Source organism: Salvelinus fontinalis, chromosome 19 (assembly GCF_029448725.1).
Source record: "Salvelinus fontinalis isolate EN_2023a chromosome 19, ASM2944872v1, whole genome shotgun sequence".
NCBI lineage: Eukaryota > Metazoa > Chordata > Actinopteri > Salmoniformes > Salmonidae > Salvelinus > Salvelinus fontinalis.
This window is the reverse complement of record NC_074683.1, coordinates 46,094,072-46,106,340: the sequence shown is the minus strand read 5'-3', so window position 1 is coordinate 46,106,340 and position 12,269 is coordinate 46,094,072. Positions and strand designations below refer to the sequence as shown.

Here is a 12,269-nt window from a genome sequence, read left to right as displayed (position 1 = left end):
TGAAGTAAGGAGGTAAGGCAATAAATTGGCCATAGTGGCAAAGTAATTACAATTTAGCAATTAACACTGGAGTGATAATGTGCAGATGAAGATGTGCAAGTAGAAATACTGGTGTGCAAAAGAGCAGAAAAAAACAAAACAAGTATGGGGATGACGTAGGTAGTTGGATGGGCTATTTACAGATGGGCTGTGTACAGCTGCAGCGATCTGTGAGCTGCTCTGACAGCCGATGCTTGAAGTTAGTGAGGGAGCTATGTCTTCAACTTCAGGGATTTTTGCATTTGTTCCAGTCATTGGTAGGACTGGAAGGAAAGGCGGCCAAAGGAGGTGTTGGCTTTGGGGATGACTAGTGAAATATAAATGCTGGAGCGCATGCTAAGGGTGGGTGTTGCTATGGTGACCAGTGAGCTGAGATAAGACAGAGTTTTACCTAGCAAAGACTTTAATTTCTGTTTCCATGCAGACTGGTTGTTGCTGGTGGAGGGAATATAAAATGCCTGTATCAGCTTGGATCATTTATGATGCATTTGATGTACCAGACTAGTGCCATAATCTCAATTATAAACTGGGTGGTTCGAGCCTTGAATTCTGATTTGGCTGAAAGCCATGGTATATCCGACTATACCATGGGTATGACCAAATATTTATTTTTACTGCTTACGGTGCTAATCCGTTTATAATAGCAATAAGGCTCCTCGGGGTGGGTCTGTGTAGCAAAGCCACACCGTGTTGCGTCTTACATAAGAACAGCCCTTAGTCGTGGTATATTTCCCATATACCGCACCACCTCAGGTCCTATAGCTTAATTATAAAATTACAAACTAGTTTGACTCCTGGATGCTGATATGATGCAAATGTATTTGTTTATGTTTTTTAATTATGATGGTAACCAGTTTATAATAGCAAGGCACCCTGGGGGGGTTTGTGGTAAATGGCCAATATACAGTATCACAGCTAAGGGTGGTATCCAGGCACTCCGTGTTGCGAGAACAGCCCTTATCTTTGGTATAACCCCTCGTTCTTATTGCTTAAATGTATTCTCTCTTTTGACTTCAACAGATATTAATATCAGAATGTAGCAATTAGTGTTTCCTCTCATTCATGGGAATATGCTCTGCCACTTCTTGGTATATCCGTTCATACTATGCTCTCTGCATAGTCGGGGGTGTGCTCCATACTACTTTAACAATTTTACATCCACACTGGTGATGCAGTGATTTCGGAAAGTATTCAGACTCCTTTATCCAAATTTTGTTACGTTACAGCCTTATTCTAAAATTGATTTAAATTGTTTTTCCCCTTTCAATCTACACACCCCATAATGACAAAGCAAAAACAGTTTTTTAGAAATTCTTGCAAATGTATTAAAAATAAACAAATATCACATTTACATAAGTGTTCTGACCCTTTATGCAGTACTTTGAAGTAACTTTGGCAGCGATTACAGCCCCGAGTCTTGAGTATAACACACCTGTTTGGGGAGTTTCTTCCATTTGTCTGCAGATCCTCTCAAGTTCTGTCAAGTTGTTCGATCAGGTTCAAGTCCGGGCCACTCAAGGACTTTCAGAGACTTGTCCCGATGCCACTTCTGTGTTGTTTTGGCTGTGGCTTAGGGTAATTGTCCTGTTGGAAGGTGAACCTTCGCCCCAGTCTGAGATCCTGAGCGATCTGGAGCAGGTTTTCATCAAGGGTCTCTTTGTACTTTGCTCTGTTCATCTTTCCCTCAATCCTGACTAGTCTCCCAGTCCCTGCCGCTGAAGAACATCCCAACTGCATGATGCTCCCAACATGCTTCACCGTAGGGATGGTGCCAGTTTCCTCCAGACGAGACGCTGGGCATTCAGGCCTAAGAGTTCAATCTTGGTTTCTCCAAGCAGGCTGTCATGTGCTTCCGTCTGGCCACTCTACCATAAAGGCCTGATTGGTGGAGTGCAGTAGAGATGGTTGTCCTTCTGTTTTCACTTTGTCCTTATGGGGTATTGTGTGTGGGTTGGGTTGGGGGGGAATAAGACTGTAATGTAACAGAATGCCAAAAAAGTTAAGGTTTCTGAATACTTTCCGGATGCACTGTACATCTGAATGAAAAATATTCTTTATTCACTGGTGACCACAATGTCATGTGACTGTGTAGACTTTAGGGGTCACCATACTCCTACAATATAGCCTACTGCTTAAATTCCTCTGGTAATTCCGTTTTAATGTATGTTTAGATTATGTGGATGTGTTAGATGATTCATTTTTTACTGCATAGCAGCATACCCCAACAAGTCCTGTCGAGTTTCAGGGCGTGCCGGCTAATGTTATAGGCCATCACTAAAACAACTGATTAAACTACCATGAACCTTGATTAACGTTTCAACGTTTATTCACAACGTGCACAGGATACAACCGGTGTAAAACAATAGTTAAATTCCTACCTTGAGAGCTATTTTCCAACAATGCAGGATATAGTAGGATATACTTGTAAAACAGCTGAAAAGTGACTGGTGTTAGGATTATATACAGTAAATACTTATGGTAATATACTAGTGGTAATATATACTGAACATGTAAACAGGAGTAATAGTGACCAGTTGGGATAAACAAATACGAATGGCAATCAATGGACAGCAGTGTAATGGAGTAATACATGTAATCAATAGTAATTTTAGCAGCAGCATAGGTTGTGTCTGAGTAGGTTGAGACCTATGGATGGGCATAGAGTCAGTGTGGATACTCTGAGAGGGATATTTTTTTCAGAGTTAGTAGTTAGCCATGAACAGTTTTATGGCCAGGGGATAGGCTCTGTTTAGGAGTCTGTCTGAGCCTTGATGCACCAGTACGGCCTGCCGGACGGTAGCATGTAGAACAGTCCATGTATTGGGTGGCTGGAGTTGAATAAGGTATGTAGCGCTGGGTCAGAGCAACAGCTGACAAACTAGCTCTCTGGATTTGTGAAGCGGCAGGTAGCCTAGTGGTTAGAGCGTTGAGCAAGTAACCGAAAGGTTCTGCCCCTAAACAAGGCAGTTAACCCACTGTTCATAGGCTGTCATTGAAAATAAGAATTTGTTCTTAACTGACTCGCCTCGTTAAATTTTACATTTAAAAAAATATATATCTGCTATAAAGTGTTTCATACCTATTAATTGTTATTGAGGACATAAACGTTTAACTCGGGAAATGTGTTTACCGGTAGCTCAGAATCTATGGCCCTCAAATTCAAATCTGGACCTTGAAGCCAGTTCCATTTTTTATTTTTTTTAATCAGGGAAGGGTTTAGAACTGGAACACCAAGGTGTGTGCAATTAATCATCAGGTATAACAGAAGTCTGAACCTCATAGGGAAAGATCTAAATACCCCTGCTCTGTAGCTTTCAGAATCTATAGCTTTTGATTTCTCTCTCTCTTTTTGAGGTGATGTCTGGCCCACAGGTGGCTCTGGTCACTGGTTCCATGTGGGGCCTGGGGTTAGCCATAGTGCAGGCACTGTGCCAGGGCTTTAAATGGGATGTGTATCTGAGCGCCTGGGACGTCCAGAGGGGGGCCGTGGTTGTGGAGGATCTGTAGAGGGAGGGACTCAAGCCCAGACTCCTCCGACTGGACATTACAGACCCGGCCAACATCCTTGCGGCATGGCAGCATTTCATGAAGGAGTACGGGGGTCTGGATGTGCTAATCAACAACGCACGCATCACCCCAAGACGTAACTGCACATTATTAATGCCTTAACATTCACTCACACAGTCTGACACACTGGCTGCTTTCACACAGGCAGCCCATTTTTTTTTTTTTTCCCTACATCAGATTTTTGTCAGAGCTAATTTGATTGGTCAAAATACAATTAGTAAAAAAATAACAGAGTTGGGTTGCCTGTCTAAATGCAGCCATTGTGCAATAGTTATTGTGTGTTAGCTGGCCTGGGATACAGTGACATTTAAAGTAAACGAATAGCTCCCTCTATGTCCAGAAGGTGACCCTGCATCCTTCGGTAGCCAAGTAGAACACATTCTCTAAACCAAATTCTTCGCCACCAGTGACATGTGCAATGAGCTTCTTCCTCTCCATGTGTGTTCTTCGGACCTCCAGAAATGACATCGCAGAGGAGGAGCTAGTGGCTCTGATGAAGTGCTTTGTTGCCACGTCAGCAAGGGCTGGCCAAATTCTGGCTATGGGTTGTCCAAAATAGGCCTGATGGCTCTTAGAGACACCCCAGAGAGGATCCAGCTAAATCCCTGCTGCCCGGGTTGGGTGAAGTCTGACATTACCTATACCAACGGGACTAGGACACCCGCGGAGGGGTTGGACACACCTGTACACCTTATTACAGGTGCAGTGAAATATGTTGTTTTACTGGGACAGCCATAGTAGTACGGCGCAAATTATATATTTTTCACCTTGTTGGCTCAAGTATTCAAACCAGTGACCTTACTTACTGGGCTAATGCTCTAACCATTAGGTTCCTTGCCACCCTACATTAAACAACCATGTTAATGTGTCTCATTTGTTTACAGGGCCAGAGGCTAGGTTGTGCACTGAATAGCTAGTATTATAAGATAGTCTTATCTTTGATTAAACAAGTCACTTCATTGTCTCAAAAAGGACTGTTCAATGTAATACATGATTATTAAATAACAAATAAACAGATACAGTACAGTACAGTTTTTAATGCTCTTTACCCCAGCGTTGACCAAATATCTGACAGTGAAGTGAGAGGTTTGTAAACGTCGCATATCCTGGAATGTGCCAACACCGGGGGTGCCAGTGAGAAAATATACATAATTTCTTATTTGAACGCCGAACTCAAGAAACAGGTTTACCTAACACGGCTGAATCGCTTATTCATTAATTGTGAATACTTTTAAATGACATTGTGAGGGGATTTTAGCTTGTGAAGATAAATACTGCACCTAAACTGTCAAGGAGCTCCACGCCCCACCCCTCCGAAGATCAGGAAGTGCGCTCTCCGTGCTCCAATCGCTCTCTGTGAATCAGCTGAGTTTGGGCTTTCCACATTGTTGCGTTTAGCATGATCTGCACGGGAGAAATTGGAAACCCCCCCCCCCCTAACGGTTGGTTGACGGTTTCTCAAAGCTTCAGTTACAGAACGGTCGCTACACCCAGAACCGTTAACATTCTCCGGTTTCCCCGGATTTTGTGAAATTTGTTGGACGCACGCGAATGGTCAGCTCAAACCCGAACTTGTTTTGCAGTTGGTGAGTCATTGATGCACCCATATGATGCACCTCGTGTTTTTTGTTTACCGCAACATTAGGTGCCGGTTTGGTGAGAATACAAATTGACGGGGTGTAGCCAATAATATAGGCCTATAAATCACTGGATATAGCACATTGAAATCACCATGTTTCCATTTTAATTGGCTTGTGTTTTCTCCCCAGTTCACGTTTTCCTGTTGTTAATCAATATTATCTAAATATAGTGCTACCCTAATTCCTTTAACTCGGTGGACAACGGGGACATGATGCAGTGCCGCGTTCACACTATTTTAATTATTTCTCTGCAACATCAACAACCATTCAATCTCAGTTATTGTAACATTGTTGTACTGAGTCTGGAGCTTTATAAACAACATTGGAAAGATGAAGAAGCAGCAGAATTTTGGTTGGGCCTGGGAGGGCATAGGCCCACCCACTGGGGAGCCAGACCCAGCCAATCAGAATTCGTTTTGCCCCACAAAAGGGCTTTATTACAGGTATAAATACTCGTCAGTATCATCAGCTGTCCGGGTGGCCATCCTGACCATCCTGCAGGTGAAGAAACAGGATGTGGAGGTCCTGGGCTGGCATTGTTACACGTGATCTGCGGTTGTGAGGCCTGTTGGATGCACTGCAAATTTCTCTAAAATGATGTTGGAGGCAGCTTATGGTAGAGAAATGAACATTCACTTATCTGGCAACAGCTCTCATGAACATTCCTGCAGTCAGCATGCCAATTGAACACTCCCTTTTAACTTAAGACCTGTGGAATTGTGTTGTATGACATTTTAGAGTGGCCTTTTATTGTAACCAGTATAAGGTGCACCTGTGTAATGATCATGCTGTTTAATCAGCTTCTTGATATGCCACACCGGTCAGGTGGATTATCTTGGCAAAGGAGAAATGCTCACTAATAGGAATGTAAAGAAATTTGTGCAAAAAATATGCTTTTTGTGTGTATGGAACATTTCTGGGATCTTTTATTCAGCTCATGAAACATGGGACCAACACTTTACACGTTGCATTTATATTTTTGTTCAGTATACATTGGCAACAACATCTAATTGGATGAAATCGTTTCTCCTTCTCATTCTCTTTCTCACACACAGACAGATGGAAATCCCTGATTTGCTCTTTGATGAGGCCATCTTACATAATGCAGTCAGGTCTATAGAGTCACATTCAGAGCCATAGCGCTGCCATGACTCAATCTTTAACAGCAGTGTCTGTCCCATCCTAGAAGTTCTAGCCTGTTCTATTCATTTTATAGGCCTTGTCTCACAAGGCATACGGTAGTCATATGCTATATGGTACGGTAGTCAGTTTCCTTGTGTCACAATCAGGTGACTGATATCTCTTTGCATTTCCTATTGGGTTTGTGTCCCTAAATCAGCTGGTAGTGAGTCCACCCTCTAAACACACAGTCTCCTTTCCCCTTCAGGAGCAAACGTTGCAGGCCTACCACGAGCACTCCCAGCTCCCTATCAGCATGTTCATGAGATGGAGAATGAGTGTCTGATAGGCCGCTCCAGGTATTATTGTGTGTTGAAGTGCAACTTTGGGCTACACAGCAATGTGTTTGAGTATTTACACGATGTAGGCCTAAATATCTACATTTCCTTGTTTGAATTCAAACATTAGTTTATGACTAGATAAATATTCCAGGAAGCTAATAAAATCAGTTTTGTGAAAGATATTTGTATCCACAGGGTAATGTGTTTGCAGAGGGTTTTAGTAGGTCACTTGACAGGCTTGGGGTTGTGCTATGCAGAGCAGCCTGTATTTCTGCACCTGACGTGTTCACATGGCATACAAATCAGGTAGCCTGGCAGGTAGGAGTGTTGGGCCAGTGGATCAAATCCCAGAGCTGACAAGGTAAAAATCTGTAGTTATGCCCCTGAGCAAGGCAGTTAACCCACTGTTCCCCAGGCGCCAATGTTGATTAAGGCAGCCCCACGCACCTCTCATTCAGAGGGGTTAGGTTAAATGTGGAAGACACATTTCAATTGAATGCATTCAATTGTATGACTGACTAGGTATCCCCTTTTCTTCTTTACTTCTCTGTCAGGAGAGAACATACCACATTAGCAGAAGTTGCGAGAGTGAGACAAAGGAAAGGGGGAAAAAATTAACCTGACTGAAGATGTGTGGATGCGTCAGCAGCTGTAATGAGACTGGCCTTTTCACTACGTTTGGGGATAGCACTGACCCAGCCTCTTAAAGGAGAGGTTCTGATCCAGAATCTGTATTAAAGTGGAGCTCAACCAGTCGACTAATTGGGGTCGGCTCTAGTCCAATGGCCACAGCTGTGATAGAGAATGGTCAATTCACATCTTATCTGTTCTGTAATCTGACCAGAGCTAGACAGACTATAGTCCGTCAGTTCACGTACAGGCTAAAGTCATACTGTGTGTGTGTGTGTGTAGGTGTATGTACCAAAGTAGTAAGTCAGTTAATCTTTGTAATGCGTTGAGTTTGGGAGTGATTTGCAGGATTTAGTGGGTGAGGGTGTGTTATTCAAGGTCGGTCAGGAGATGAGGACATGATGTGTAAGTTGCTGTCAACGTCACTTCTGCCTACTCATAAGCCAGGATTCCCCTCTCAGTGATAAAATACTCCTCCTTATAGCTCTTGTCCTCTTTCTCGCTCTCTCTCACTCTCTTACTCCAATTCAAATTAAATCTAATTTTATTTATCACATGCTTTGTAAACAACAGGTGTGTACTAACAGTGAGATGCTTACTTACGAGCCCTTCCCAACAATGCAGAGAGAAAGAAAATAGAGGAATAATAATAGAAAAGTAAAACCCATAATAAAAGTAATAATCGATAGACAATGAGTAATGATGATCTTGGCTATATACTAGGGGTACCAGTACCGAGTCGATGTGCAGGGGTACGAAGTAATAGATATCTACATATAACTAGGAATGAAGTGACAGATAGTGAACAAGTAGCAGCAGTGTATGTGATGAGTCAAAAAAAGTTAGTGCAAAAAGGGTCAATGTGGATAGTCCTGGTAGCTAGTTGGTCAAAGTGGCAATATGTAACTTTTTGGGTGACCTGACCAAATTGACATAGAAATGTGAGTTATAGATCTATAATTCCACTTGAAAGCAAGTCTAAGAAGCGGTAGATCTGTTCTATGTGCACTGTTACTGTGCTTCCCCTTAAGTTTTGTTTTTGTGTCTTTTGGTTTTGTACACCAGATGAAACAACAATATTTTTGGTTATGGAAAATATATTTCACAGTGGTTTAAATGGTACAATGATTCTCTACACTATACTAGCTATTTTTGTCACAAACTGAAATTAGGCAAACTATTAAAGTTTTAGCAACCACAAAATGGCAGCGCGATGTCTGCATAGTGCAACTTGAACTATTTAACTAACTATTTAGCAGTTCTATAGCTTGTGGGTAGAAGCTATTCAGGGTCCTGTTGGTTCCAAACTTGGTGTATCGTTACCGCTTGCCTTGTGGTAGCAGAGAGAACAGTATGACTTGGGTGGCTGGAGTCTTTGACAATTTTTAAGGGCCTTCCTCTGACACCGCCTGGTATAGAGGTCCTGGATGGCAGGGAGTTCTGCCCCAGTAATGGACTAGACCAGTCAAGATTCTCTCAATGGCGCAGCTGCAGAACATTTTGAGGATCTTAAGGTGTTGTTGTGGTGGAAGAGGCATTGTCATGCCCTTTTCATGACTGTGTTGGTGTGTTTGGACCACAATAGATCCTTAGTGATGTGGACACAGGAACTTGATGCTCTCGACCTGCTCCACCTCAGCCCCGTCCATGTGAATGGGGGCGTGCTCGGCCCTTCGGTTCACGTAGTCCACCATCAGCTCCTTTGTCGTGCTGACGTTGAGGGACAGGTTGTTGTCCTGGCACCACACTGCCAGGTCTCTGACCTCCCTATATGCTGTTTCATCATCGTCGGTGATCAGGCCTACCACCGTTGTGCCATCGGCAAACTTTCCCGTCTGTCTCTTTGTCAACCTTTCTGTCTACAAAACCCTAAGCTTGTCTGAGATAAAGGTTTAGAGAGAAACAGAGACAGAAATAGGCCTAGATTTAAAGGAGATAGTCATAGTCAATTAGCAAGTCAATCCATGTGTGTGTCGGCGTGTCTGCTCATTTTGTTTCCAGGAAACACTTTGAAGATCAATGTTGTGGAGGAGACAGACAGATAAAGAATGCTAAGGCTGGAAAACAAACAAAAGCAGCCCCTCCTGTCCATTAGAACCCAGACTAGAGATGTTGACCTGAGATGGCCCTAATTTAATCAACCGACTGAGTGTGCCTGTGATCTCACTATCCACACACAGCCTCTAAGACACAGACACAGAGAGCTAGGTTGTTACACATATAGAGGGGAGGAATATGGGTTCTGAGCTTGAGGTGTGCGCAGGTATACCCCAGACAGAGTGATTAGGGTAGAGCATGTATTGGTAGACCACTTTGTTGTTGACATTTACTCTGACTTGGTTACTGGCTGCCATGTTATTGTTGCTCAGCAGCACCATGTTCTCTCCTGTTTCCATGGCTCAAGGCATTGAGTTTTATAGTGCTTCCTCACTGTTATTCTGTTAATGGAGGAATTATTTCCAGAGGCAAGCTGACCTGCTACTGTACTGACATGGAGTGACCAGAATGAGACTCCTCCCATGTGGCAGTGCTCGTGTCTTTAACGAAACAACCAGGGAACTCATGATATTGTGTTTTTATAAGCATAATATTGTGTGTGCGTGTGTGTTGTCAGGCACGTGTTGGGCAGGCTTGCCCATGTTAAAGCCTCTCTCTCTCCCAAAGTGAGTCCAGATGTCTCTGTTGCTCTAATCCTGTCCTGTATGTTAGTCCCTCTCTCTGCTCTATTACATTGGCATAGTACACACACACACACAAAACAACTATGCCACTGCAGAAGAGCCATCTGATCATAATACAGTTCAACCAAATATTTTTGCTATCTGAAAAATGGTTTTATTGACTTTAAGCCTGTTTATTGCATATCGAGGATGAGGTTTCCATTTGAGATCTTTCAAAGGACTCGCTATCCCACTGGTTGTCATAGCAAGCGTCTGTGGGCATTACTTGCTCCAGTATTCACAAATCATCTCAAGAGTAAGAGTGCTCCCATCTTATTCATCATGATTTAAAAGGCTAAACTACTCCTAGATCAGCACTTCTATCTGGAGACACTTTGTGAATATGGGCCCTGATGTTTATTCCTCTGGGAGCATGTGTAAATGTGGTAAACAGGAATTCTTCGCCTTGTGTCCTAAATACCAGTTGTCTATTGTACACACTCCTCCCTCTCCCATCGTTCTCAGAATTCAAGACAGGCCAGGCAGACCAGCACAGAGCAGACCCAATCATGATTGAGCACATTGTGATTCCTGCATGTGTGTGTGTGTGTGCACGTGTGACTGTAAGCATATCAAACCACGTTTGCAAGAGAAATCCCTCTGCAACATGCTACAAACAGAGATCTGGGTTCAGGGTTGTGTTCATTAGGTTACACCGTATCAAAACATTTCAAGTACATGTAGCCTATTGGACATGATTTTGGTGTAGGGATTAATGTCTGACAACAATTCTCTGTTCTGTCTCCCCCTCTCTCCCTATCCTCCTCTGCTCCCCTTCCTCCCCCTTTCCCCAGATACAGGCTGAGCATGCTGGGGTGTGAGTGAGGCATCATGGATCCCGAGGAGCAGGAGCTGCAGAATGACTACCGTTACCGTAGCTACGCAGCGGTCATCGAGAAAGCCCTGCGGAACTTTGAGTCGTCCAGCGAGTGGGCTGACCTCATCTCCTCTCTGGGCAAACTCAACAAGGTATGGATGGCAAAGCTGGTACAATATATTGAGTCTGGAGGTCAGACATCCAGACACTCTATACTATTGAGTTGCACCCATTGTGTGACAGATGAAATTACTCAGTGGTGCATTCAGTTGTATTTCCATCCTGGTTTGCATTTCCTCAGTGTGTTCGTGTCCTGTCAGAGTAGAAGAGCACTGCTTATTCTTTTGCATTGATGAGTTAGACAGGCCATTGGTCTCTTGATCAGTGTATTGCCAATAGTGTTTTATTAGTTATTTTGTGTATGTTGGTTTGCATTGAGAGTATTTGCATGTGGTAGTGTCAGTTTAACAGTTCTGTAAACAAAGCAGGAATAGTTTTTGCTACTTTCGGCAATTTTAAACTCAACAACATGCATATTATATGTGTGTAAGAGTTGATGGGCGTATGTCTGTGTGTGAGTGACTCTCTGGCTCTGAGCCCAGTCACTACCTGCAGTCACTTATCTGGGATGGAAATCATTCCCAATCTATCAATTGAGTTTCTAAAAATTATCCTACATCAGTGTTCATTCACTTATCCCCCAATCATTCAATGGAGAGGCTGATAGACTATCCCTTTCACTGAATAATGTATTTACCAAACACATTATTCAAACTCTTATTGACCTATCAAATAGTGTGTATAGATTGCTTTTGCAGGCACTCTGTTTCAAGTTTCTCGTCAATTGTTCTACTTCAATAGCCCAGAATACATGGCCTGACTCTCTGTCCCCTGCTCCACCCAAGTGGGACTTTGGACACTAGTAGGTCCCTGCTTTAGGAAGAAGGATGTTTGCTAAGGAGTGTTATGGTAGAATGGCCGTGTGTTGATCTGTGTGTGTCTAGGTGGTATGTGTGAATGAAGGAGAATTATTTCAGGCCACTTTAGCATTAATCTGTCAAGTAAACAAAGCAAATTACAAAGTAGCATGGTAATTATACAATAATTGCCAATGAATTACGAACTTCATTGATATTCATTAAAACACATACCACTAACACGCACCACTGGCATATCTCTCACTGTCTGTCCCCCTAGGCCCTGCAAAGTAACCTGCGCTACTCTCTGCTGCCCCAGAGGCTGATCATTGGGAAGCGTCTGGCCCAGTGTCTGCACCCGGCCCTGCCCAGTGGAGTGCACCTCAAGGCCTTAGAGACCTATGAGATCATCTTCAAGATCATCGGCACCAAATGGCTGGCCAAGGACCTCTTCATTTACAGGTGTGGGACTCGTGCGA

General features: G+C 43.2%; 1 protein-coding gene across 4 annotated transcripts in view; it reads left to right on the top strand.

Moving 5' to 3' along the window:
- Nucleotides 1–4,004: 4,004 nt before the first annotated feature.
- The window catches only part of LOC129816834 (protein dopey-2-like), a 55,565-nt gene continuing 47,300 nt past the window's right edge, over nt 4,005–12,269 (top strand). The window contains exons 1-3 of one of the 4 annotated variants that reach the window (XM_055871757.1): nt 4,005–4,306; nt 10,857–11,025; nt 12,071–12,252. In XM_055871757.1, coding sequence (XP_055727732.1) covers nt 10,888–11,025; nt 12,071–12,252 — 320 coding nt within the window. In that variant the 5' untranslated portion in view covers nt 4,005–4,306; nt 10,857–10,887. Of the gene's footprint in view, nt 4,307–4,937; nt 5,193–10,850; nt 11,026–12,070; nt 12,253–12,269 lie in introns of those variants that run through there. The other 3 variants (XM_055871756.1, XM_055871758.1, XM_055871755.1) reach the window with 3 other exon arrangements.